Source organism: Macaca thibetana, chromosome 11 (assembly GCF_024542745.1).
Source record: "Macaca thibetana thibetana isolate TM-01 chromosome 11, ASM2454274v1, whole genome shotgun sequence".
Classification (NCBI taxonomy): Eukaryota; Metazoa; Chordata; class Mammalia; order Primates; family Cercopithecidae; genus Macaca; species Macaca thibetana.
Genome location: NC_065588.1, coordinates 53,895,755 through 53,922,780, shown reverse-complemented (window position 1 = coordinate 53,922,780; position 27,026 = coordinate 53,895,755). Strand labels below are relative to the sequence as shown.

Sequence of the window (27,026 nt, the reverse complement as noted above, 5' to 3'; positions counted from 1 at the left end):
TGATATAACAAAACCTTTATTCTCAGAAAACAGGAAAAACAAAATTAAAAAACGAAACCAATAATTTCTATCTGGCCCTTGCCCCAGCCCTCCCACCCACCCACATATCCTCCTTTTGGGGGAACCATGATGCATGCATAGGGGTGGGAGCTGAAGGAAACTGTGTTCCTTGGGCAGAAAAAAGTCCTTGGGTCTAGGTGCTCTCCTCCAAGTTGATATCCCTCCCAGCCTTGCCCACCCTTCCTCCAGACACACCAAGAAGGAAGAATTCTGGAGCAGTGCCAGAAGGACTGCCCTGAAGCTTCTTGGGGAATAGGCAGCTGAGTCAGCACCACCCCCATGGTTTTCACCAGTTACAGCTCATCTTCATCCAGCTTGGCAAGTCTGGCTTGGCAGGGAGGGGTGTTTGGAGTTGGAGAGACTGGAGGAGAGTCATGGGGAGCCTGAGGGATGTCACTGAGGGCCTGAAGAAAAGATTCAAGTCAGAGGATTAAAAAGGCCAGAAATCTACCCTCACTTCTCTCTTTTCAGTTTAAGTTCCTAGCCAAGCCACCTCCTCTTGCCAGATATCTTAGACTGTCTGAGACTATCAGCTTCTCCAGAGTTAAAATAGAGGGGAGAAGGGTAAGGGATGGGAAGTAGGAAGGACCAGAAAAAAGGAATGATATGGGGAGCGAGCTTGGGGTCCCAAAACAAGAGAGGCTCTCCCCTTTTTATGCCTACAATGAGGGAGCTCTCTTCATCATACCTGTTTATCCAGGGGCAAGGGGGCTCTGGCCACCTCCCCTTTGGGTGACAGCAGCAGGGAGGGGAGAGAGCCATTGATGGGTGTGTGAGTGCTGCCCTGGGCCTGATCTCCAAGCCGAATTCTCCCAGGGCTCCCCACTCCAGGCCCTCCTGGCCGCCCCAGGCTGTTGGTCTGGCTCTCCCGTCTCTGGTACTCAATGGGTGACTGCAATGCTGGAGCAAAGAGAGGAACAGGAGGGTTACTGCAGAGACAGGTCTCTTCCCTAGGGCCTGTATCATTCTCCTACTTTGCCCTCCCTCCCTGTCAGCCAATGTAAATTGCTTGGGGTTTTAGGGGATTCTATCAAATTTTGAGCTAGCAGTAGAAAAGGGGATGGGCCATGGTCAGAGGGTAGGTACTGGAGACTGGGCAGTGAGGGAGGGATTCAGGAGGTCAAGGGGCTGACGGAGCCCATCAGGGAGAAAGGATGAAAGCTTCACCGTTGAGGAAGTCCCGTTGGCTTTCCAAGATCTGAGCCACATGCTTGATCCAGGCCTGACTGATAGCAGGGTCTGCAGCCTGCAGGACATAGCGCTGGATCCCACCCTCTGGCCCTCTGGAGGTCAGTGCAAAGCGGCAAGGGTCACCTTGGAGGTTCCCCTCCAGTCCCAGGCAGCTCACCTGAATTGGCAGATAGGAGACAGCCCCCAGATTCCTCAGACCCTCTCTGGCTCCTCTGAGACATCCTCTCAGAGGCCTCATGCTTTCTCTGTCCAAGCCCTCTCTCGTGGCCCCCTTCTCACCTTAATGCTGCTCTTGTATACATATCCAGGCTGTGTTCCACCTCTCACTCCTCCTCCCAGGGCTTCACTGAAGATGATGATTTGCTCAAAGAGGAACACGCGCCTCTCTCGACCTCGAGAAGACAGCAGCCCCCCAGCCTCAGGCTCGATGACCCAGAAAGTGTCCTGGCCCAAGAGCTTCCCCTGAGCAGTCAGTTTGCCCTGAAACGAAAGGGATAGTGGCCTTGGAAAAAGAACAAGAAAAAGGGCAATTCTCTGCTCCTCCCTTCCTCCCCTGACATGCTCAACCAACCAACCAACCATGGGGTCAGCCCCAGGAGAAGACAACTCCCCATAAGGACTTCCAGAGTGCTAGCGCTGGGGCAGAAGAGCATCGGGCCTCCAGTTTCTTGCCCTATCTCCGTACCTCAAATCCCCGCAATCTCCCCAGCGTCATCATATCGTTGCAGCGCTTGGGCACAAAGCACATGACCTCCACAGCTTGCTGGGACACAGGTGAGGGAGGCACATTGTTGGGCGAAGAGAGTCATTATTGGGAAAGAGGCCTCCTCAGCCAGTTGCCTCTTCAGACGGTGTCTCAACCCCAAACAGCCTCCCCCTAAAAACCAGACAGCTGTAAACCACCCAAGGGGCTGGGGGAACCCATGATAGACTAGGAGGATAAGGAGCACATGGTGTGTCCTGGAAGATCTGGGGGTCCTCACCTCTAGCTCCGCAGTATCCATCCCAGCTCTATTGTAATACTTGAGAAAATCCTAAGACAGAGAGAAGAAATGCTCAGAGAGGTCGTGAGGACACCCTTAGAAGCTCTCACATCCTCCCCTGAGGACACCAGTGAGGGCCCTCAGGAAGTCTGGGGAAGCCTTAAGAACCCTGGGGTGATGAATGATGAAACGGCTGTGCCAGCCAGCTGTGCCCCCAGGAAAAAGGGGGTCCTGACCTTGAGCAGCAGCTGGTATTTCATGATCCGCTGCACAGGTTTGATGAGGAGGTCGTTCAGCTGCAGGCGGTGCCCCAGCTGCTGCCGGAGCTCCTGGGGACAGGGACAGGGTGGTTATGCAGCCTGGAAAGTCCCAGTTCTGTCCTCCTTCCCACCAAGACATCTTAGCCACTGACCTCAAAGTAGCTGTCCCCAAACTCTGACACCACATGCTCTGACTTGGGCTTATTCTGACAGTACACCACATACATATGCAGCCGGCGCTCCTAACAGGGGTAATGTTTAAGAGAGAGTAGGGTGGGCAAGGAGGGAGGACACATCTCCAGAGAATCCCAGCCCATTCCTAAGCCCCGCCCCGGCCCCGCCCCCTCAAGCCTCACGTGTTTGATGAATAGCTGAGCCAGCCAATCAGGATCTTTCAAACACCGCTGTAGCTCTTGCAAGAAATAGCTGGAGGGGTTGGTAGAGAAGGGCAGGGCAAATACATTTCAGAACCCCCACCTCGCCCACTCCCTGCAATTTCGAGCTGTCTGCCTGGTAGTGTGCCCTACAAAACTTCTCCAAACATTCCTTAAGTCGCAGTGGGCTGATATTGGGATACAGGGACAACCAGATGAGGGCCCCTCCCCAGCAACTAGCTGTCAGGGTTCCACCACTCACTCTCGGTGCCACTCATAGATTTGCTGGATGTTCCCAAACACAATCCTGTCACGGCCTCGAAGACTTTCGGGGACCCCCTGAGCAGCCATGGTGGCCATGTAACCCTGTGGGAAAGTTGAGATTGGGTCATGAGCATGTGGTGGCCCCCTCCCCACCTTAATGGTGCTCCTGTACACATATCCAGGGTGTGTTCCACCTCCCCCTCCCTGGTGGGAGCCGCCCTGCCCCCAGAGTAGGAAGGTCCAGGAGTGGGGAGACTTGAGAGGTGAGACAGAGGAGCACCCAGGCACCTCCTGAAAATAGCCCTGGGCAGATGGAAAGGCAGGCAGAAGGGGCTGGGAAGGGGTAAAGGGAGCTACCTCCACAATCTGCCCCAAGTCATCCACGTACATTTTCTCTGTTTCTACCAGTTCACTCAGGACGTACCTAGGATGAAAGCAGGAGGAGGCCCCCACTTCAGTGTCGGAGCTCATCCTTGGTTCAACCCGTTCCTCCCTCCTCCCCTTCATCATCATAGCCAACCTTGAAGGAAATTCCATCTAAAATGTGAGGGACAGTCTTCTGGAAGTTGTGCAACTGCAGGGAAGGGCTGTGGACACTTACATACTCCTTTCCAGAGCCTTCTTCTTCTGTTCCGCCTCACTCTCAGGGGCTTGGGACAAAGCCTCCTCTTCAGGTGGCTGGAAGGAAAGAACATCCTAGGGTGAGCAAATGAATGCCCCTTGAGTGAAAGGAGCCTCCCCAGAGCCTGTCCTCACACCTGCGTCTTATCTCCAGGGCCGTCCAACAATGTGGTCAGCAAGGTCAGTTCCGGCAGCTCCTCTCCTGTGGCTAGAGCTGGCTCCAACATCCAGTTCTGGGGGCCAGAAATCAAGTGTCAGAGGTCAGGGACAGTAGCTGGGTAGCCCCAACCTGCCCTCTCTGCCAGTGTCCTTCATAGATGTCCCCACATGCTTTGGTGCCATTCCCTGCTCACCTCATATAGTCCCGCCTGACGACTGTCTGCCTCAGTTTCCACACTGAGACAGTGTTTGGAATGATCCAACCATCTCCTCAGGCCACTGACGGGCCCTGGGGGGCCTGGGGAACAGGGGCCAGAGCTGAGGCCAGAGCTGGGGCCAGAGGGGGCAGCCAGACCGGAGGCAGCAGAAGCTGATATACTCCCCTCACTGCCAGCAATGGAATAGGATTCTAATGGGAGGAAAAAGAGAGGAGGTGATAGACCTTGCCCCAGCTCCAGACTCAGGGTCCCCAGGGATCTCCCAGGGTCTTCTCTCCATGATGCTCAGCCTCTCTCTCCAAGGGCTCACTCTCTTGCCATCCTCATTTGAGTTGCCCCCAGGATAGAAAATTTCACCAGGGCACCCCTGGGAGAAAGCACAGTAAGGTAAACACCTGGCTCTCCAGACCTGGAACCCCCAGTTACATGTGGAGGTTCCCCATATCCTGAGCATAGCATAGATATGGGGGTGGGGGCAGCCATCTGGGCAGACACTGGAAGCTGGGGGTGGCCATCTGCTCTCCTACAACCCTCCCCCTTTCAATGGGTACAGACCATTCTCTGGGAAGGGGGGAGGATGAGCTGGGTCCATCTGCCACTCCCAGTCCCCTCCTCCACCAATTGCAGTAATCACTATAAAAAGAAAAGACTTCTGCAGCCCACCTCCCCAACACATGCGTAGACCCAATAGAGGAGGCCAGTGAGGAGGGTCCATCAGGGTTATCTATGGCCTGGGCTCAGGGACAGAAGAGCTGTGATTCCTTATAAAGCCCCTTGTAGAACCACCTCATTCTCATTCCTCCATTCCCCTGTCCCTCTTCAGAAGTAGATTCTTAGCAAAAGGTTTGAGGAAAGATAATCGGTTCTAGGCCTAAGGGGATTGTGGATGGGTTTTTCTCAAACCCATTTGACTAAGGGAAAGAGATGAGTTCCCTGCCCCTTCCCCAATTTCCATAACTTGAACTAACATAAATTTGGAGGCAGAAGGGACCTTAGGGATCACTTAAGAAACCACTTTGCTGGAAAACGCATACAGTCTCCAACCCTAAATCCCAAGGGCCAGGGCAAACAGATGCCCTGAACCCCCAGCCCGCCCCCCACTCAACACTGGGCCCTTTCGACCTGGCACTCACCACGTCCCCCCTGGGCGAAGCAGCAGCCGCATTTTGCCAGCACTTTTCGGATCACACGGGGACAGGCACAGCGACCCCCTTTGTGCCCCCCCCGCATGGCGCCCGGGCCCCCCCGCGTCCCCCACCCGGGCCGGCCATGCAGGGGGACTCACGGGGGGCGGGGCGGGGACGGCGCTGGGCGCACACCCCCCCTCCCTCCTACCCCGGTCCAGGCTGTGGGAGTGGGGGAGGGAGGGGACCGGGTGGAGGTGTCCAGGGGTAGGCGGAAGTCTAGTCTTGAGGCGGGCTGGGGGTCTCTAGAGAGAGGGAGGCGCAGGGCCCGGCCGCCGGGCTGGGCGGGGAGGGTTTCCGGAACCCTGTCGGTGCGGGGGCCCAGGGTCCAGATGTCCAGTGGAAGTGGGAGGGATGGTAGGGGAGGCTGGGCCGGGATGCGGCAGCGGCTCCAGCTGTCTCCGGCCTCTGGTTGGGGGTGGCTCTAGGCCCGGGCCGGGGAGGAGGCGAGAGCCGACCCCCGAGCTACTGGCGCTGTGCGGGTCCCAGCGGAGCGGCGAGCTGAATAACAGGCCTGGCCGCGGGGCCGCCACGGGGCGGGGCCTCTGCGGCCCAGCTCCGCCCTCTCCATCGCGTTCCCCCTCCTGCCTGCGCCGGGTTCCCGCCCGGATCGCCCCTCCCCCAGGCACCACCACGTTCCCACTCCATGTCCCCAGCGCTTTTTTCCCTCCCCAGCCTGGGCTCCCCCGCCCCGGGGTCCCCCTCCCTCCCGCATCGCGGGCTCTTTGGAGCGCTGGGGTCGGGGTTCAGCCTGTCGGCAGGGTCTGCCCAGGTCTTCCCTTGGCCTCTGAGGTGAAGGAGCACTCGGTGGATGGGGCCTTGGCCTGTGCGAAGATGTTCTGGGTTTGGGGTTGTCCCCGGCCGCGTGGACAGAGGACCCCCGGTACGGGGTGCGTGTATGGGGAGCCTTTTGTGGGTGAACACAACCCAGATGCCGCCCTCTCTCAGAACCCTTCTTTCCTCCAGGCCCCGGGACTCCAGCTAAGACTAATCGCCAATTAAGGCGAAGTCCTGGAGCCCGGGCTGGCGAGGGGCCAGGGGTGGGGCGCGGGGACACTCTGCCTGCGGGGGCTCGGTACCGGCTGGGATGGGGGACACACATTGGACTCGAGGGCGAGAAGAGTGGAGGTCTCTGCGATTAAATGGGTCTCATGCAAATTAGATGCGAACTTTATGCTAATAAAAGCAGAATATTTTTGAATTCGCCACTTGGCGCAGGATAGCAAACTGCCCCACCCCACCCCCAGCTTCTTACCGGGCTGCAGAGCCCAGGCGAGGACCTCATCTTCGCGGTCCCTTCTGTGATCTCCCTCCGTACGTTCAGACTCTGGCTCGGTATCCCCCGACCCTAGGGGGCTTCTCCTCGGGGGCTGCGGGGACAGAACCACTGTAAGGAACCCCCCTTCCTAGGCAGCCCTGACCTCCCCTTTCCCCTTCTCCCACCTGTCAAAATCTACATTATTATAAAAAGGTCGCCCAGAACGGGGCTAAGGCCCTCGTAATGGAACTCATGTATTCCTGCGACTGCCCCGCAGAACTCGTTTTCGGATAAATTGAGTTGTGGGTGCAGCCCTCCTGAAGGCCCCGAAAGACCCCCGACCCCACCGCGGGCCCCCATTCTTACCCCCTCCTGCCCGGGGAGGGCGCATGCGCGCAGCATGCTCCCCATGACCCCCAGTATCCGGTCAGTGCGGCCAGGGGCGGGGCGGTCCGGGGGCTTCATACTGAACCCCCACTCAGCTCCACGTTTCAGGTTCGAGGGGGCACGGAAGCTGGGGGGCTTTGAGGCCTGCTCTCGTCCAGGGAGTTGCTGCTGTGGAATCCGCCCCCTGCCCGGCTCCGCCCCCACTCCCACCCCAGCCAAACTTCGCAAAGGGGGTAGGGTTGTTCTTTTCTCTACAACGATGGTTGAACAACAAAAAAACACCCTCTTAATACTAATTCCAACATCGAAGTGTGGCCCAGGGTTTCGCAGTATTACTACAAAGCCCGCTGGTGCATCCCGTTCCCCAGGTCCTCAGGAGGCAGAGGGACTGGGAGGGCACACAGGGATCTCCCTATCACCCCCTCTCCCCTTTCCAGCAGGTCCCTCTCCCCACCCCACCCCCACCCAGTCCCTGGAAAAGAACGGGTGTGGCATGAAGAGTTGCATATTTTACTTTATTTTTATTAAATTAAAAGCTACAGTCTGGCAGCGATTCCAGAACAGGGTAAGGAGGTTCCTCACAGGGGTCAGAGAAGAGCGGAGAAAGACAGACTGACGGAGACTGGGACACAGGAAAGAAAGGACAAGGTTAAGGGAGAACTGTATCTGATGAACACACACAGCCGGCTCCATGGGGGGTGGTGGGGAGCTCATATCAGCCCAATTCCTCCTCTCCAGCACCCTAAGTTCAGCGGTGAAGCAGTATGTGGGGGCAGTTGGGAATCAAGAGACCCTCCCTTCCCCACCCTAGGTCCTTTCTCTGCTTGGTCATGGAGCACAGCACACCAGAAAAAGCCAAGGGCATTGGAGGGGCAGGGAAACGGGGAGTATATGTACACCGGGAGTGGAGAACAGAGCCTTGGAGGTCGGCCTCTGCCAGAAGGGAGTGGCTCACACTGCATTGAAACACTTGGCCGGTGGGGGATGGGGGAAGGGATTGCCCCCTCCCTCTCAGAACGCCCTTCCCAGTCAGACAGGTCCCCTACAGGTGTGTTGTGGGGGGCGGGGGGCAGAGAGGAGAAAGAGGCTTCTGCTGGGTCCTAGTAGAGGTGGACAGCAGGGGCCTTGGCAAAGGCGATGTCCTTCAGTCATCTGTGATACCCTTCGCTCTCAGCTCCTCTTGCACCCGGGTCAGGTAGGTAGGGTCTGGGTACCCAAACCTGGGAGCAAAGAGAAATGAGGGTGAGGGTTGTTAGCTGTTGGAACTTGCTATTATCCCCATGCTCACCCTTATTCTAGGTGACTCAGATACCTCCCCACCTCCCCTAAGGGAGGACACCTCCAAACCCAAGATAACTTAGCCCAATTCTGCTTATTTTTGTAGGCTAAGCTGGGCACACCAGGACCAGGTTGAATGTAGGAGAAACTGAGACGGCTGAACAGTTTGGAAGTGGTCCTCTCCAGTTAGGAGGCTCCCAGAGCAAGGGGTTGGTGGGTCCCTCAGTGGAAATGGAGGAAAGGGGAGGAGCCAAGGGAAAGGAAGTGAAGAGGGGTCGCACAGCTGGGGTCCCCCTGTGCAGCTGGTCTTGTGGTGGATGTCATTCCAGGTGATGACATTCGGTCTCCCTGTGGTCATGGACGTGCCGATAGTGAAGGTGAGACGCTGGTCAAACGCCTTGCGGAACAGGGTCAGCACCTTGTTGCCCTCAGGGCAGTCCGGGAGGTAGGCCACCCGTGTGGTGCCAGGATACCGAACTCCTGGGTTTGGGTGTTCAGCCTAGGAGGAAGGTGAAGCATAGTGGGCAGTGAGCAGCCAGGCATCCTAAGGCCCAGATACCAGTGAAGCATCATCCAGGCCAGTCTCTGTCTGAGCATCCCCAGCTAATGCGGATAGGGCAGCAACAGGCTGACAGCTTTCCACAGAAGGAGAGATTATATGGCCTCGGCAGCAAGAGCCTGTTTCAGAGCATAATCTTTACGTGTTAAGAGGTTTTTTCTGCTGTCTCAATCCCTCAAGTCTCCATTCAGCAACAAATAGATTCTCAGAAGTGATGGAAGGTAGCTGGTCCCTATACTCCAGACAACTCAGCAGAAATGTGAAGACAGAATAATCTATCTTTCAGCCTTCCCTTAACCTGAAAATATTCCTAATGTTTCTGCCACTGTCTAACCTGTTCCATTTTCCATCAGTCTTCTCTGCAGCTTCTTCAACCCTCTGCAGCCAGAATTGCACATTACTCTTTGTCCAGCAGGAAGACACCTATAGGCCTTGACCACTCCCGTTTTTACCAAGTGATGTTCCTGGCTCTGTTGGGTTGGTCAGATCCCTTCCTATTGTGCCTCCCTGCCCCTAAGCCACCACCTCCACAGAATTTACCTCTGCCAAGATGTCAGCACAGTATTTGTGTTCATCAAGGAAGTAATATGCAATTCCTTTCTCTCGTATCTGACTTGCTTTTTTTTCCTAGCTCATATCTGATTTTCACATGTGCCTTGGGATCACAGGGATGGAAAAGCTGGGCCTCACAGGGACCTCCTAGGTCTAGGGCACTGAGTAAGAGGGCATAGTGGAAGACAGCAAGACTGTCTCACATCTAACAAGCACACTCACCCTCACCCGGTTTTCCTAGGTCAGAGCCTGGGGAGAGCCAAAGGGTAAGGGCGGGCCATGGTCTTCTTACCCCCTGGACACCGGGCGGGAAGACGTACTGGATGACAATGGTGCCATACTTCTCATAGCTGGGTAGTAGGAGGGTGGCGTCCTTAGAGACCAGCATCCGCCCATTCTGGGGCTGGTTGCCCACCAGCTGCCCATAGAAGCGGCCGCACATGGGGCAGGCCTTTTTCACCTGCAGAGCCCGGGTGATGCAGCCCTCGCAGAATGAATGCCGGCACTTCTCCAATGTCTTGGCATTCTGGATCTCCCCCAGACAGATGGGGCAGGTGCTCTCCTGCTCTTCTGCCTCCTCCCGAAGGCGAGGAGGAAGAGGTGGGGGCAGGGGGGGAGGAGGAGGGGGGAGCCCCCGAGCCCCTGGGGGCAGAAGTGGGGCTGCTCGGAGAGGGGGTGGGCCTGCGCGGTGCATCTCAGGGTGCTCCCCTCCACCCCCCAGAGCCAGGCAGCCCATCAGCTCCCCCTGCCTCTGAGCTTTCTTCAGCTCTTTCTCTGCCTCTTTTAGCAGCCCCTTAAGAGCCTTCCGGGCTAGGTAGAGCCCATTGGGAGGGGCCGGGGGAGGGCCCTGTGGGGAAAGCTGGAGAACATAGATGTCAGAAGTCTCGCCATCTATGAGGATGGACACACGATGCTCCTCCCGAAGCCGGGCCAGCCGGGCTGGGGTCTCTTTGCTCAGGAAGTCCCACACAGGCTTGGAGACAGTCACTTTGTTCTTGCAGGTGCCTCCACAGGCTGCCATTCTGGACAGGACGAACGACACTGCCCCCAGGGTGAAAGGGACTCAGGGTGGGGGGTCCCCATTTGACAAGTATCAGTGCCTCCTACTTCAGGTTCCTTCCAAACCCTCTATTACCTCTGTTTTCTCAAAGCCTAATCCCCAACCCTTCCCCCAAATTCATATTCTCTCTCCCCTTATCTTCCAAACCCAGCGCCCACTGAAGAGCAAAAAAGTTTCCAGAGCTGTATTATCATCTAAGCCAAGTATCAGTCTTGTTTCTCCTGTCATTTCTCCCAGATCATAGAAACAATTTGCCCCTCCCACTTCTGGGGGGAAAATGGGCTCTTTAAAGGGGAGGGAGACTTTTTGCCCCTCCTTTTTGCTTACTTTGATCCTGAAGAGCTTAGAATTGGCATGCAGGCTCACTCTTTTTTCCCTGCTCCCTACTTGTAGGTCGTGTGAGCTGGTAGGGCGGAAAAAAAGGAAGGAAAGTGAGAAACCCCTTCTCCCAATTCCCATGGCCCCCAACCCAGCAGCCCATGGAACAGAGACAGAAACCTGGGTATAGGTTACTGAGAATGGTAACATGGAATGAAGGAAACCAGCTTAAGGGTGAAAATTGAGGATCCCTTGTGGGAGAGATACCTGGGAAGCCCATGGAAGATGATGGCAGCAGAAATCCTTCTATTTCCACTCAGCTGACCAGGACTGGGAATAGGGGAAGGGTAAAAAGTTATGATGGCAAATGTTACCATTTCCCTCAGCCAACCCAGAAATAAAAACTCCACTTCCATCTCCTCTCTCCTCTGCAGAATTCCATCATCAGCTTCTCCCCAAGTTGCTCAAGAAGGAACATGCTAACCTTCCTCCTTTCTTCCCCAGCTCTGAGGCCCCCAAGAAAGCCTAGGGCACACATAAAAGATGTCAGGAAAGAAAACGCCCACACAGGTGGAGGTCTTCTTGCCACCTCCCTCAGATCACATGGACCGGAATATTTCCTATGCTCTCCAACTCCTCCCCTGCTCCACGTTCCCAAATAATTCAGCCCCTATTGCCAGGGAGCCTTCCTTGAGAGCTAACTCAGTCCCTTCTGCTGAAGCCTTCTGTTAAGGATGTGAACAAAGTGGCAGCAGCCCCTGCAATAACAAAGTTCTCATTGTCACCTTTTAAACCCAGCACAGGCAGGGCTGTCTGTCAGCTCCCAAGTCTGGCATTTAGGGAGGGGCGGGGCTCACACAAGGGCTCAGCTGGAGGGGCCTGATGTTTCCCCTGAGCCTGGTCGCTTTGGGCTACCAGGCTGTACCCACAACACTTCCAAATGCAGCTCAAACAGAAAGAAGGGCCATTAGTGTGACCTCCATTCAATGACTGATCCAAAAAGGAGCAGCTGTCCCTTCATGCCTCCATCATCGTCCCCCAAGGCCAGATGCACCTCGAGATTCATAAAGTGAAAATGGAACCCTAGAGTCTCAGCCCATACAGTGTATCTGCGCTGCAACACCCCCCTCCCCATCACAGGGGACCCAGGACCTAGGTGTCCTAGCTCCAAGTCCTGCTGGCACAGAAAAGGGAGGCGGGGCCACAGTTTAGGGTGGGTCTGTGATTCCTCTGTGGGAACCCAGGCCGGACAAGGGACAGTCTCTCCCTCTAGATAGAGGCCAGAGGGAGGGACAGCCCGGAAGGGCAAGGGTCCCTGGGGGCATCCACTGAGGCAGCTCCCGCCCTACCCCCACGGCCTCCTCCAAGACCCGACCCGGAACCAACTCCCCACATCCCTCACTCGCCAAAGCCCCCGGATCCCCATTGCCGGGCGGGGATGCATGTCGGCCCCGATCGCAGCCCTCAGAACCCCCGAATGGAGGCCAAGGCTGGAGGGTGCTAGAAAGATGATCGGCCGGGCACGGAGCGGGGAACCCGGAGCCGCGCGCGGGGAGGGGAGGTGGAGGAGGGGGCGCCGGGGGAGCGAGGGGCGTGTGAGGGGTGCGAGCGGGGCCTGGGGGGCGCGCGGTGGGTGTGGGGGGCGCCGGGCTCACCTACCTCTCGTCAGCGCCGCCATTGCCGGTCACATGACTGAGGCTGTTGCTGGGATGACGGTCCGGGCCTTAGCAACAAGGGGGGGGGAGACCCCGAAAGGTTGGGGGTTGCAGGGGGTGCAGGCTGAGGGAAAGGGAAGGAGGGAGGACAGCACCCTCTTTCCCCTCACAGGTGATAATCACCGTTCCTTTGACCCCCTTCTATCCGCAAGCCCCTGCCCTTCCTCCCCAAAACAAAAATGGAGGCGCTGTTCCAGTCTTTGGAGGGAGGGGGTGGCGTCATGGAACTGAGGGTAGGAGGTTAAATCCCTGGAGACGCCACCCTTCTCGCTCCCCGCTCCCGGCGGAGCACTCTCCCTTTTCTTTCCCAGCCAGCTGCGTAGCAGCTCCGGGGAGCTGGTGGTGGATGGGTGGGTGAAGTGTTGGTGGGTATATGGGGATTCGGGGGGGAGGGCGGCAATTTTTTGAATCCTTATGGTAGAAGGGCCTTTGAGGAACAATGTGGGATGGGAAGAGTCATAGTAAAAAAAAAAGCATTGGTTTTAAAAAATAAACAAATCCGGGTACTAAACTATTTCAATCCCCTCCCTCATCTGCCTCTTTCTAGATTGTTACCTCCTGTGACCCCCCACAACCTGCTCTCAGTTGGTCATTGGTAAGTGCCTCTGATTTTTCTCTTTCCACAAACAGGGATATGGAGACTGGTGCAGAATGGGAAACGAATACATTTTTTAAAAAATGGCTTGAGGTGGTGGTAGTGTCAAGTGTGTATGGTTCAAATAGAGTTAAAAACTCTCAGGAAAAAAAAAAAAAAGCTCTGCTCTGCTTCCCACATCAAGCAGTCTCTGCCCAATTCAACTCACTTCCCTAGGGCCACATCAAGCCAGGTTTTTCCACCAGCCAAAAGACTTCCTCAGCCAAGACAGGAATCTCCCAAACTGGCAACAACCTCTATTCATCCACCCCTTTTTCACTCCCCCTCTAGACTGGAGGGCTGGTCACTTTCTTCACTTTCCCAGGACTCTGCTGTACTCTTCCTTCCCTCCAGGAAGAAGACAGCTTTCCCAGGAAGCCTGGGGGAATACTGGATTCCGTTTCTTTTAGCTGGTGGGCTGAGAGGCCTACTCACCTTTACAAAGATGGAGTGTTAGCAAGCCCAGAACTCAGGGAAGAGGAAGGGTCCCATCACCCTACCCTTCCCTGGCCCTCACTACCTCTGACCTCCCACGAAGTTGAAGACTAAGTTTTCCATTCCGGTGCACACCCTTGACAGCTTTTTAAAAAACGTTCCCAGCCATCTGTCTAGAAACCCACATCCTTAGTTAGGGGCCCAACACCTTGAACACCAGAATTCTTCAGCTGGTCTCTGCACCCTTAAGCACAGGCTTCCTCAGAGAAGTAAAATTAAAAAAATAAAATAAAATAAAAAAATAAAAATTTCTGTACAGGAATTTGGATTGAATAATTTATTCCCTGTATTATGATAGTAATGGGAGCAAATACACAATTTTTTATTAATAAAACAAAAAAAGATGAAAAACAGAAGCAACAAATGAAGACATCCATACTGCCCATAATACATCAGCCATGCGATCAGAAAACCCATTTCTAAAGAACAACGGTTGCTGGTGTCCGAGTTTTATTGCATTCATCGGGGGAAAGGGAGATGGTTGGAATGAAAAAGATCCATCAGTCTTCTGACAGGAAGATGTTATAAGGGGGCTCCAACCCCAATGGGTACGCCTCTTGTTACCACCTTTGGAGCAGAAGATGAAGGGGAGAGAGAGCTTCTCCCTATGGCCTCATGGCTTCTTGTGAGACAGATCAGTCCAGCCAGATACAGAGCAAAGCAGCTTTGCATCACCACAGGCCAGTTGCTGGTGCCCACCTTTATGTTTAAAAAAAAAAAAAGTGGAAGCCTCAAGAGGGATGGAGGATACCAAGAAGAATGGGTGCCTTGGCCCCAGAGGCATTGTAGCGAGGGGAAGATAATATATCTCATCAGGGTTCTCAACATTATGAGAATATCACACATCAACTCAACTATCTTTGGAGGGGCTGAGTGATTGAGTTATGGCTCTGACTCCTCTCTGGGGGTGGAGAGTGAAGATGACAAAGAAGGCCATCTGTCCCCTAGGAGACACAGTTGCAGTATAAGACAGGACAGAAGAGAACGGAAAAACAAATCCAACTGGAAAAAAGGGGAGGGAGAAGGAAGTGTGCTAGGCACACACATCCAGGGAGTAGGGGAAGTTCCCACACTTGAGGCCTCCATCCTCTTGAAATGACCAGAATTGATCCAAGTAGAGATATTCCTTTCTTCTGGAAATAAACCTTGGGGATGGCTAGGCAGGATGAAAGGAAATTTAACATGGAGAATGAATCTTACACCCTGGCCCATCATCCCAGCCTCCAAAACTGGCCACAAACCCACTGAAGGGTTCCAGTCCCAGGAGAGGTGTGAGGTTCTGGTGAAGAGCAGCAGTAGTCAAACACCTTCCCCCAGGCTTGAATGATTTTGGCCATCTCTGGGCTCCTGTGCCCAGATGTAGAGATGAGTGGAGATGGAATTGAGGTGAGGGAAGAGATTACTCAATCTTTGACAGAGACCCAATCCAATTCTCTGCATAATCACAAGAGTTCTCTTAGGTCCCACCTCTGTGAGGTGCCAGGTTGCTGACCCACTCTTTACCCCACCTGGGTAGGACTGGCCATATTCCATCGTGTGTGTGCATGCCTGCACCCACATCTGTAGTATCCTGACTGTCATCCATCCTAGGGCCCACCAGGAGGGAAGCATGCCATAGTGAGTTCTATAAAGTTATCAGCAAAATTCAGACACTTTTAGTTCATCCCACACAGCAACGTGCATCCAGAGTAGTTGCTTGAGCCAGGTCCATCTGTCCAGTCAGGTCCTGAAGATGACAAACAACCCCCTTCCCCTAGCTCCTATATCATAGAAACAACAGGAGATATTACAAAGATCAAGGCACTTGGGAGAGAGTCAACAATGACATTCTAATACTACAAGCAGACTTCTTGTGGGGAGGGAGAGGGAAGAAAAATGGGCAAAGGGGGAAAAGGGACAATGTATTTCTGAGGGTCAGAAACAGCCTACTCAACAGGATGGAGTTATCTGGATGGAAGGAGCCTGCAGCCTGAATTTAGCAAAGGAATAAGAGAAGTGGTGGCTCGAATATCCACAATTCCCCCAAGCGTCTCAGAACCCCACCACCTTGAACATCAGAGAGAATCAGGCAGTCTCTTAGGCAAAGATGTTGGTAATAAAATCCAGGAATCGCTTAGCATACTGCTCCGGATGGACAGTAGAGATCTCTGCCCCAGCCTGTGAGAGAAGATATGGAACAATGTGTCAGGCCACCCTAGCACCCGTCCCCATCACCCCCACCCAATCTACCCCAGACCACTTCCATTCTTTTGCCACCCCATTGCTCTGGCACAAGAGGCTGTCTCTTCCCAAAGAATAGTCAAGACAGGAAAGGAAAGGCTTTTGGGAACTCTCACCCCATGCTTGACAGTTTTGGCTGCATGAGCCGCTTTCTTCTTGGCATCATACTGTGTAAGGATATCAATGAGGCCCATGAAATAGACCTCCTTCTGGGGGGCTCCTGGGAGAGAGACCAACGATTCAGAGCAGGTTTAGTTCCAATTCCCTTTCTCCAGGAACCAGTCAGTTTTGTTCTGAAAAGCTCATCAGGCTCTCCCCCACCACTCTGGTCTCTGTCCTTCAGGAACAATCCCCTCTCCACCCTTAAATTGTCCCGGTTCTCTCACCTTCAGCACTCCGGATGGCATAGACATCAATGAAGGACTCAAACTCTCCTGGGCCCAGGGGCCGATGGGAATGGATGTAGCCTCCGATACCCTCTGGGGAGGTGCCATAGGAGCCCACCAGAGCAGGAGGTCCAGTCAGGCTGCAGTCCCCATCCACCTCTGACTCATCCTCCCGCACGGGCCCTTCCTCCTCTGGTTCAGAGCCCCGAATGATGTCGTGGATGCCCAGCAGAAGGCTGTAGTCCATGATCTTCAGCTGCACTAGAAACTGAGACCCACTGACAAATCAGACACCTCTCTCTCATTCTTCACTGCTAGGTATCACCCCGTACCTGTACCTTTGAATTTCTGGGGCCCTCCTGGAGAAAGGAAGTGTAAAAATTAAGGTTGCAGGGCATACCACTGCCCTTTAGTGCCTACATGTCCTGGTATCTAAGATCATCCTTTTAGCTTATTCCAGCCACCCCTTCCATGGGTCAACTCCAGGGGTTTTTCATGTCTCATACTAAACCCCCATACATGCAGAGGACCTGAAGAATAAAGGGAAGGGGTGGAGCTCCCTTATACTGTGAATGAAAGAGACAACTACCCTCTAGGTAGCAAAAAAAGGAAAGCCATTTCCCAGAGCACCCAATCATCACCTCCACATCTCTCTTTAGCTTCTCCAGAAATATTTTCTTCTCTTCTTCACCAATATATACTTTCTGGTTCTTGTTGAGAAAGTCCATATCCTTAAGGGTGGGCAATTCTTTAACCTAAGAATAGGTAAAGGGACATCTTGGGAGCATATCCCTTTCCCAAGGTCTCAAAATCCCACCTTCTGTCTAGGGCTCTATGCTAGCTCAGTTAGATCTCATCTAACTCCACATTGTGATGCTTCCCTGGTTTGTTCTCACCTCCAGTGACTTCCACAGACTCAGTCACTACAGCTCTATCCCCAATCACATCCCACTACTCTCTGCTTATGGTTTTCAGTCAAGACCCTCCAGGCTGACTTTTTTTTTTTTTTTTTTTTTTTTTTTGAGATAGGATCTCGATCACTCTATTGCCCAGGGTGGAATGATAGTGGTGCGATCTCAGCTCACTGTAGCCTCAACCTCCCGGACTCAAGTGATTCTCCCACCTCAGCCTCCCGAGTAGCTGGGACTACAGGCACATGCCACCACGCCCAGCTAATTTTTTTGTTTTTTGTAGAGATTACGTTGCCCAGGCTGGTCTGGAACTCCTGGGCTCAAGCAGTCCTCCTGCCTTGGCCTTCTAAAGTGCTGGGATTACATGCATGAGCCACCTGCCCGGCCTGTGTCTTCTTAAGCAAAATAGCTGCTTGAATAAAATAACCCAGAATGGGAAGTGGAAGTTAAACATTTTGCTCTTCAAGTCTGGCATCCTCACCCATCCCCACGCCTTCCATATGGAATAATCCATGCCAGTGTTAAAGCAGCTGCTCCCACTGCCCCTTCCAAACAATCCCCGGATCAACAGAAGTTTACCCCCCTCTTCTTTTAAGTGGTTAAGATAATACATAGCTAGTAATCCCTATTCCTATATAGAGTGGCCTCTCCATCCTAAGAAGTTCCCCTCATCTGCCCTCCCTCATCCCTCATCCCTCACCCTAGCACATAAAATTACTATCACCTTTTCCTTATCGCTGGCTTCCCGGGACACTAGGGAACCCTGCAGAGAGACCCAAAGACCAAGTCAGTAGAAGTGGCTAAAAGAACAGTCAGAACCCAGCCCCTAAGATGAGTACTCAAACCCAGCCTTCTTTCCCTTAAAAGGAATCATCCAAAGACCTCCCAGGGTCTTCCCCATTCTCAGGCTATCAGGAGCCTCCCTCTAAGTCCGAGATATCCTCTTCTTACCTTTAGGTCATACTTCCTGTGCACAGGAAGACGGTGGCTAAACATATTGCGCATCACAAGCATGTAGCTGTCTTCATTGTCCACACTGACTCGGTACATCCCCAGGAACTGGGGCAGAAGTGTGTTGCCATGGCACTTCACAATGTACTATAGTGAAAGAAGGGGAAGGAATGGGGAGAGACTGAGTAGCAGATACACAAACAGTCCAGGGAAATTCAAACACTGCCATTCCAGGGTGGAGCAGAAGACTTGAAGTAGAGAGGTTACAAAGTCAAAAGTGGTAGAAGCTTCCCCAAAATGCTCCAGGTTATCCATGCCATTTCTGAATCTCCCTTTCCTCTGATTCTTTCCATTTTACATCTCTTAATTTTAAAGTGTTATCTCTCGATTCACCTTTATCATTCTTTGAGATGAGGGAGGTTAAGTGTTGTTATCCTTATTTTAGACCCTCTCTATATGCAAGTGGCACAGAATCAGGATTAGAACTTACATCTTATCAATTAAATCATTTTATCTAGAGCAGTGTTTCTTCATAGGCTAGATTCCCATAGTTTAAAATGTCTGCATCGGGTTGGGCTGTACTGTGTCATTCTGTCACTGTAATATAAACACAGATTTTTACACCTAAAAAAAAAAAAAAAAAAAAAGTCTGCGTGATGGCCTACAATTTGGATTCTTTTTTTTTTTTTTTTTTTTTTTTTTTTTTGGAGATGGAGTCTCACTCTGTTGCCCAGGCTGGAGTAAAGTGGCGCAATCTCGACTCACTGTAACCTCCGCCTTCCAGGTTCAAGCAATTCTCCTGCCACAGCCTCCCGAGTAGCCGGGAGTACAGGTGCACACTGCCATGCTCAGCTAATTTTTTGTATTTAGTAGAGGTGGGGTTTCACTGTGTTACCCAGGCTGGTCTCGAACTCCTGAACTCAGGCAATCTGCCCAGCTCGGCCTCCCAAAGTGCTAGGATTACAGGCATGAGCCACTGCGCCCGGCCTACAACTTGGATTCTTTTTTGTTTGTTTGTTTGTTTTTTGAGACGGAGTCTTGCTCTGTCACCCAGGCTGGAGTGCGGTGGCCAGATCTCAGCTCACTGCAAGCTCCACCTCCCGGGTTCACGCCATTCTCCTGCCTCAGCCTCCCAAGTAGCTGGGACTACAGACGCCCGCCACCTCACCCGGCTAGTTTTTTTGTATTTTTAGTAGAGATGGGGTTTCACCGTGTTAGCCAGGATGGTCTCGATCTCCTGACCTCGTGATCCGCCCGTCTCGGCCTCCCAAAGTGCTGGGATTACAGGCTTGAGCCACCGTGCCCGGCCTGGATTCTTTTTAAAAAATTATCCTATTAAGCCAGGCTCACACCTGTAATTTAGCTACTTGGGAGGCTGAAGCAGGAGGATCGCTTGAGCCCAGGAGTTTGGGACCAGTCTGGGCAACATAGTGAGATCCTGTCTCTCAAAAAAAAAAAAAAAAAAATTATTCCTTCGGTGCTTACCATCTCTCTTTCTGTGTGCTGCCTCTTTCTCTTCACAGCCAACCTTCTCAGAAAAGTAATCAGCAATAAATTCATCTCCTGTCTCTCATTCACACCTTGAATCACTGAAATCAGGTTTATACCTCATTTCTCCTCTGAAATCTCCCCCATATCCCTCAGTTGTCAAATCTAGTAAGTATTCTAGTCATTGTTGTATTTCAGCTTCGTGGCACTTGATCCTATTGACCAGTCTCTTCTTAAACCTCTCTTCATCCTCAGCTCTTATTATACCACCTTCCCAATTTTCCCCTCCTCTCTGTCCTCGAATCCTTTATGGAATGTAGTACAGCATAAATAACTAAAAGTGTCGATCTACTCTTAGTTTCCTTTATGGGCTCATCTCTTCACTTGCTCCTTTAGGTTGTCCTCAACTTTCTTTTCATTTCACTGCACACAACCTCCCTACGATAATCGTATCTATAGTCATGGTTTTAATGATCACTTATTCACATATAATTCTCAAACCTATACTCCCAGTCTAATCCTTTTTCCTGAATTCTGTACCCATGCCCCAACCACTTACTGGACATCCTCATCTGGATGAATTGCAGAAACCTCAAATTCAGTATGTCCAAATCAGAACTTTTTTCCTCCAAAAACCTGTTCCTCTGTTTCTAATTTCTGGCAAATGGGCACCCAGTTATCCCTCACCAGGAACTTGGAGGCCCCTGTCTCTTAAATCTCAGTTCTCCCATAGGTCTTCCTTTCTATCCCGATCACCATCACTCCCTCAGGCCTTCACCGTTTCTACCCTGGACTATTAAAATTACCTCCTAACTGGTATCCACCCTCTGAGTGTCACCTCCCACCAATCCATTCTCTAAAATGCTGTCACATTTTCTAAATATTTCTAAATTACAAATATATCATGCCCTTTGCAAAACCACCTTCAGGATAAAGCCCAAACTTCTTTGTGGGGCTTATAAGCCTCTTCACAATCTGGTTCCTGCCTATTTCCATAATATTATATCCCATCCAAATGAAATTTCTTGCAGTTTCCTAACGCCAAGTTCTCTCATGGCTCTGTACCTTACTAGTGCTATTTTCCTTTGCCTAGAATGCTCTTCCACCCTGTCCAATGGTTAATCTCTACTAGTCGTTCAAGGATCAACTCTTACAGTATCTCCTCTAAAAAACTCTCTTTAGCCTTCCAAGTTCACTTCTTTCCCCAGGTGAGTTAGGATGCTCTTCTCTAGCTTCAGAACATTCTGTACAGACTTCTACTATTGTATATATCTTGCTGTGTGCTACTGAGTCACTGGTCACTGCCATTAGACCAAGGGATCTGTAAGGGCCACAAATGTTTCATTTACCTCCTTCTCTACTGCCTAACATAAGGCCTAATAAGAGATATTCAATATTTGTTGCATAAACCGACGACTCCTTTTGGACTCTTGATGTATTCCCCTTGCTCACTGATTTTGGTGAAATTTTTCCTTCAGTAGAGACATTCAAGAAGAGTGTTTTTACTGCCAAAACATTCCATAAACTCCACACTCCAAGTCAATCTTTTGTTTAATCTTTTTTCTTTTTCTTTCTTTTTTTTTTTTTTTAGACACAGTTTTGCTCTTGTTGCCCAGGCTGGAGTGCAAATGCATGATCTCAGCTCACCACAACCTCTGCCTCCCAGGTTCAAGTGATTCTCCTGCCTCAGCCTCCTGAGCAGCTGGGATTACAGGCATGAGTCACTGTGCCCAGCTAATTTTGTATTTTTAGTAGAGACAGGGTTTCTCCATGTTGGTCAAATTGGTCTCGAACTCCCGACCTCAGGTGATCCTCCCGCCTCAGCCTCCCAAAGTGCTGGGACTACGGGTGTGAGCCACTGCGCCTGGTCTGTAAATCTTATCAGACAGAATAGCTTCCCTCATCCCATTTAGGGCTAGATATGATTATGGTTTCTCTCTTCCAATGAGTTTTCTCCCCAGTCAGCATCTATTACTGATAGCAGCTGAGCTATATGTGAGTAGGGAGGAGAGGGAAAGAATGGGGCTAGAGAGAGGCCTGACCTGGTGATAGTTGGAGAGGTTGCTATGCATGTCAGCAATGTCCTCACTGGATACTTCTTTGATGACCAGAGTCCGATCGTAGGAGATAAGGAAGCGACCATCACTGCCTTCACTTTCGCTGGGGGGGTTTCGGGTAAGGGACACCTGGGGACACAGAATGGGCCAGAGGCTCTTTTCCTCCCCCTTTATATGCAGAAACAAGTCATAAGAAAATGGTCAGCTGAAAGTGGATGAATCCCTGGGGTAGGAGATTCAGCACAGGTTCCTCATCAGGTGTTCATATGTGGACTGAAAGAAACTGAATGCAAAATTCTTTTTTTTTTTTTATTTTTTGACAAGGAGTCTCACTCTGTCACCCAGGCTGGAGTGTAGTGGTGCGATCTCAGCCCACTGCAATCTCCACCTCCCAAGTTCAGGCAATTCTCCTGCCTCAGCCTCCCAAGTAGCAGGGACTACAGATGTGCACCACCACACCCAGCTAATTTTCATATCTTTAGTAGAGACGGGGTTTTGCCATGTTGGCCAGGCTGGTCTCAAACTCCTGACCTCAGGTGATCTGCCCACCTCGGCTCCCAAAGTGTTGGGATTACAGGCGTGAACCACCACTCCCGGCCAAAATTCTTAATGTATCTACATCTTTTCCCCCAAGGACAAGGTTTATAGTTTTCATTTAATTTTTGAAAATGCTGCAATCACAAAAAGGTAAAGAATCATATTTGCCAAGGCTTCTCATTTCTCCAAATATGGCTGTCCCAAACAGTACTCTTCAGTTGCTGGGGAGAAAGGGCTACCCTCACCCCTTAATGGACTCTCACCAAGTAATCTTGGTCATCAATGCCAAATCGATCACGGAGGTTCCTGAAGACCTGGGGACAATACTCCTTGAACTTGAAATGACTGGGTAGATTTTCCCTGAAATTCAGGTTTTCAAAGTAAGAAAACAAACAATATTACATTTACATACACTTGGTAGTTTATAGTGTACCTTCAGACATATTACGTCCTTTGATTCTCATAAAACTCTGTTAGGTCCTTTATTTATTTTTTATTATTATTATTTTTTGAGACAGAGTCTCACTCTGTTGCCAGGTTGGAGTGCAGTGGTGCAATCTCGGCTCACCGCAACCTCTGTCCCCTGGGTTCAAGCAATTCTCCTGCCTCAGCCTCCCAAGTAGCTGGGACCACAGGCATGTGCCACCATGCCTGACTAATTTTTTGTATTTTTAGTAGACACACGGTTTTGCCATATTGGCCAGTCTGGTCTCGAGCTCCTGACCTCAAGTGATCCACCTGCCTTGGCCTCCCAAAGTGCTAGGATTACAGGCATGAGCCACCACGCCTGGCCCTTGCGAGGTTCCGATAAAAAATATATTATTTCCATTTTATAGAAGGGAAGACTGTCTCAGAGTGACTCAGTGATCTGCCTAAGTAACATGGTTGGTAAGTGGTATAGTAGAACCAGGATCTACTACCCATCCAAACAGCAGCCATTTCCCAAATCTCAAGCAAGTCAGAGGCATTCCAAAGTCAGCAACAGACACCACTGTTTTGAATGGCATCTTCTTTTACTAGGAGGGCTTAGAGAACTCAAGTTTTTCTTTCAAGGAGTCCCTGTCAGAAGCTAATGGTTCTCATGGCATCTCCAAAGTCACAAGCAGAAAAAGAGAGAAAGAGCAGGTATCTGCACATATTTACTCTATGGAATTGCCAGGCTACAGGGCAGATAACACTGATTCATATAAGGATATAGGGAACACCAGAAATTATTCTCATGGTTTCCTTGCACAAAACTAATTTCTGCATTTGGGAAGGATGTTAAATTTTTAGCTCACTGAAACTTTTAAAATTACTTATTACTCCATTCTGAGAAGGTTGACATGAGAATGGCAAGGATCATCACTTACCTGTGGAAAAGGTGATTGTTGACCTTGATCTTGGAGCTGGCCTTAAAGTCATCTGGCAGTAGCATCACTGGGAGAGGCACCTGGCTGAGCTCATTGATCTGATAAACCAAAGCACGAATAGGGAAGCCATAGGGAAGGGTGTGGAGAGCTACCCACACACTGTGTCTGGGCAACAGTCACGCAAGGGCCACTCAAACCCCATTCCTTTAAAAACACTGGCTATGCATATGCTTGACAGAAGTGAGAGAATGTGTCTAACCCTTCTGCTGCCCAAGAAGGACTACAGTAAGCAACTCTCACACACAGCCCCCAACACGCCCACCCTGTGGAACTTCATGCTCACAACAGTCATTTTATATTAGGCTAACCCTGTAAGGAACTCAGGACTATTTTTAAAGCTGTGAGAAATTCTAGAAAAAAAAAAAAAAAAAAAAAAAAAAAAAACTCTGCAAACTCAAGGCAGCTACATGTTCCATTAGAAAAAGAAAAAAAAGGCATTTTTAATATGCACAAGAGCATTAATGGGATTCTGTGGGGCCAACCGCAGCAAAAAGGATAAATGTCCAGATCCTGCAAAAGGCATCTCTTTGCAAACAGGACCAGTCTTCCTAGACCACTCTGACCCAGTTGTTTGCAGTAGGCCCCCACCTGTCTAGGTGTAAGGTAAAGGAAGAGCAGCTGATTTCAGAGTGAATGCAGGCAATCAGAGGCTATGAACTCATTAAGGCATCTGTTTCCTAAAGCCAAACTAACCCACAGCCCAAAGGACACAAGCATCACATGCTCTCCTCAGCCCCCAGGATCTGCAGTCTGCTAATTCAGGGTAGAAAGGGAGCTCTGGTACTTAGAAATCCTGAGTTGTACTTTCTCCTTGGTGTTGCCACAGTATCTTTCACCTGCCTTTTTTACTGCATGACTCCAATCACTAGTTTCTGTAAGTTCACCCATCCAGATTGCAAGCTCTTCAGGAGCAAGGGCTCATTCTAGTCGTCTGCATCTCTCAGGTGTCTAACTAGCACAATGTTTGGCACACAGTGATCCTGACATGTCTATTAACTGAATAAATGAATGCCTTACCTATCCTTACTAGATCATTCCACAGAGGCTATGAACTGCAGTCTAACCTAAATCACACACACTGCAGTGCAACCAACTCCTCCCATTCTCAGTAGAAAAGGAGGACAGAACATATTCCTCCAGACAAAAAAAAAAAAAAAAAAAAAAAGCCACTTGAGATTCTGAGCCTAAAATTCAGCTACAGCTCCTCCTGCCCCCTCCTCTCCACCTGCTAGGCAAGCTGAATCATCACTAAGACATATGTTCAAGGAATTTCTCCATTCCAAACACTTGAAGTAGATGTGTGTTGGCAGAGGGTGGGGTGCTGGGGCTAGAGTATATATACCTAGGGAAGCTGAGGTAGGTCTTACATGTAACTCCCCCAATCCTTAACAAGGGAAAACCCTCCCTGTTAAGCATCCCACAGGGAATGGATGAATCACCTGGAAGGTACATATGAGAGGCAGTCCTACCTCCATCAGCCTTCCCCATACCAAGTGCCTTCCACTGAATACTCACTAAGAGCTTACCACCCGGAGAGCCACAAATCCAAAAGGGATCCGACTGGCCACAAACAACATTCTTAATTTGTGGTTAAGAAAATCTTTACCACAAATTAAAAATGTGACAGAACGGATATTCTTCCTCACAACTTCCATCTCCACAGCCTAGCCAAGACCATAATCATTCAAGAACGTTGATTTCGAAAATATTCGGTGTCACATTCGAGATCACTGCATTTCTCCCACTCCAGACCTGATGGAAGATGGGTAATGGCTGTGCTTCTTTCAGCTGAGGTATCCTCAGGAAAGGGGATGGAGGCCTCCTCCTAACTCCCAGAGCAGTTTCCTGCTTCAAAAGTTCACCACAATAGTGACCGCAGGAACAGAGCTCCTCAGCCTTCTCTTTGGTCAACAATCGCCACCACCTACACCAAACACGATCGCTCCAGCCAGCGATAAGGATGCAGTTAAGACCAAAGGCATATATACATAAGTCCTAAGAGAGTGCAACTTCTAGCTCAAGGTGGGGTAGCTTCTCTGAAATGCTGTACCTCTGGAAGGGAAAGGAAGGGACAAGCAGGATTAGAAAGTCCAGGAAACCTGGAGCTTCACCGAGACAAAGCCAAGATTCAAAAGCCAAGGACCGGGGCTGGGAAGCAAGGTGGAAAGCAAAGTGAAAGAACTTCATCCATCTATTCCCCTCGGCCTCTCACCCTCCACCTACACTCTCACCAACAACCACCGGAGAAAAAGCCACTCCCCCTAATGTCCTCCCCGCTTGCGCCTGGTCCTGGTCAGTCCCTGTAGCCTGGGGCTGAAGCTAGACATGGCAGGAAGGAGTCAAAGTACAGGGAGCTGGATTTCACGGGGGGAAGGTGGAACTAGAGTGGAGCAGTAAAGGACTGATGGGGAGAAGAAAGCCCAGTCAGAAAACCTGCTGGGGGAACACCTGGGGATTGGTGGGCAGGGACCAAGACAGCCCGGGGGAGGGGAGTGGCACTGCGTGGGGCTCCGGAGGCTGGAGCCTGGATTACGCACGCCTCGGAGCCGAGGGGTTTGGACGGGACTGCAGGGGTCTAGGGCTGGTTCTCACCGAGTGGGCTACGCCCCACAGGAACACACCCATCAGCGGGTCGGCCGCCCGGAACACCTTCACCTTCTGCTGCACAAAATGCTTCTTCTTGGTTTTGGAGGCAAAGCCGAAACCTGGGCCGGGGCCTGCTGTCGCCGCCGGTACCGTGGCTGGTGGGACCGAGGAGGACGCCATAGTCTCCCGCGCAACCGACCAAGTGGAAGCCGGAGCCGGCAGCAATCCAGGAGCCCGACCCCGGAAGCGGCGCTCACCTGCGCCGCTGTCACGTGACCGGAGGCCGGACAACGGACGCGCGAACAGGGAGGGGCGGGACGGGGCGGGGCGACGCTGGCCCCGCCCCCGGCGCCTGCCTGCCCAAGGTCCGCGCAGTGTGTGGGCTCACCTGGCTTGCGGGATCCCTGTAAGCTGACGACGGAAGCGGCGCGCTAAGCCCCTCGACCTGTCAACTAGGAGATCGTGGTGCGGCCTGGGTTGGCCTGATTGACTCCCAAGGTCTAGGGCTTCTTTGCTGCAAAGTGGCCGCCTTCTGGCTTTGCCCAGTTTCTAATGAGTAAACTCGGACCTGATGCTAATGCGAAAGCATTCTTACCGAATGGGGGTTGGGAAGGGGAGGGTTTTGAAAACCCAAAATTCTTATCGGTGGTCTCAGGCGTCTTGAAATTCATTCATTCGTTTAACAAGTATTTATTGAGCACTTACTTGTACTAGGTCCTGGTCTAGGGGCTGATTTTCCTTTTATTAAAGCAGAGGATAGGACAGTGACTGCTCTGAAGTAGCTGGGAGTCTAATGGCACTGGTTGGCCAGTGGAGATCAAGTTTGCGGTATGCGAGGTATGAGCTATCCTAGAGCTGTGTATGAAGCAAAGCCAATGATACAAAGAAAGGAAGTGTGGCTGGTCAGG

The 27,026-nt window shown here is 51.6% G+C and overlaps 5 protein-coding genes across 11 annotated transcripts in view; 2 read left to right on the top strand and 3 right to left on the bottom strand.

Moving 5' to 3' along the window:
• Positions 1–7,138, bottom strand: ARHGEF25 (Rho guanine nucleotide exchange factor 25). Of its 5 annotated transcripts, XM_050747294.1 has the most exons (16): positions 6,939–7,138; positions 6,570–6,684; positions 4,107–4,321; positions 3,891–3,986; positions 3,734–3,810; positions 3,490–3,556; positions 3,131–3,234; positions 2,851–2,920; positions 2,647–2,736; positions 2,471–2,563; positions 2,235–2,285; positions 1,937–2,014; positions 1,531–1,731; positions 1,228–1,408; positions 749–960; positions 1–464 (listed from the first exon to the last, which is right to left on the bottom strand). In XM_050747294.1, the coding sequence occupies exons 1-16, from the start codon at positions 7,035–7,037 to the stop codon at positions 354–356; spliced, it is 1,860 nt and encodes a 619-aa protein (XP_050603251.1). In that variant the 5' UTR covers positions 7,038–7,138; the 3' UTR covers positions 1–353. The 5 variants fall into 5 exon arrangements, with proteins under 5 accessions (XP_050603251.1, XP_050603255.1, XP_050603252.1 ...); XM_050747298.1 differs by lacking the exon at positions 1,228–1,408 and having other exon boundaries at positions 6,939–7,127; XM_050747295.1 differs by lacking the exon at positions 1,937–2,014 and having other exon boundaries at positions 6,939–7,073.
• Positions 7,139–7,455: 317 nt separating this feature from the next.
• Positions 7,456–12,465, bottom strand: DTX3 (deltex E3 ubiquitin ligase 3). Of its 2 annotated transcripts, none has more exons than XM_050747349.1 (6): positions 12,386–12,465; positions 10,994–11,056; positions 10,736–10,811; positions 9,641–10,389; positions 8,519–8,736; positions 7,456–8,179 (listed from the first exon to the last, which is right to left on the bottom strand). In XM_050747349.1, coding segments are annotated over exons 3-6 (1,044 nt in total). In that variant the 5' UTR covers positions 10,737–10,811; positions 10,994–11,056; positions 12,386–12,465; the 3' UTR covers positions 7,456–8,103. The 2 variants fall into 2 exon arrangements, with proteins under 2 accessions (XP_050603306.1, XP_050603305.1); XM_050747348.1 differs by having other exon boundaries at positions 9,641–10,370.
• DCTN2 (dynactin subunit 2) overlaps positions 12,340–27,026 on the top strand; it is a 76,159-nt gene continuing 61,472 nt past the window's right edge. Inside the window, exon 1 of the mRNA XM_050747337.1 lies at positions 12,340–12,349. The gene's annotated coding sequence lies outside the window, so the exon portion shown is untranslated. The remainder of the gene's footprint in view (positions 12,350–27,026) is intronic.
• On the top strand, positions 12,606–14,277 carry LOC126930413 (uncharacterized). Of its 2 annotated transcripts, none has more exons than XM_050747378.1 (3): positions 12,606–12,674; positions 12,989–13,036; positions 13,430–14,277. In XM_050747378.1, the coding sequence occupies exons 1-3, from the start codon at positions 12,621–12,623 to the stop codon at positions 13,622–13,624; spliced, it is 297 nt and encodes a 98-aa protein (XP_050603335.1). In that variant the 5' UTR covers positions 12,606–12,620; the 3' UTR covers positions 13,625–14,277. The 2 variants fall into 2 exon arrangements, with proteins under 2 accessions (XP_050603335.1, XP_050603334.1); XM_050747377.1 differs by having other exon boundaries at positions 13,367–14,277.
• Positions 13,833–26,420, bottom strand: PIP4K2C (phosphatidylinositol-5-phosphate 4-kinase type 2 gamma). The gene is made up of 10 exons (XM_050747332.1): positions 26,125–26,420; positions 23,473–23,570; positions 22,384–22,480; positions 21,569–21,712; positions 18,039–18,185; positions 17,812–17,850; positions 16,818–16,931; positions 16,177–16,444; positions 15,907–16,010; positions 13,833–15,727 (listed from the first exon to the last, which is right to left on the bottom strand). Exons 1-10 carry the CDS (start codon positions 26,296–26,298, stop codon positions 15,647–15,649), a joined length of 1,266 nt encoding a protein of 421 aa, XP_050603289.1. The 5' UTR covers positions 26,299–26,420; the 3' UTR covers positions 13,833–15,646.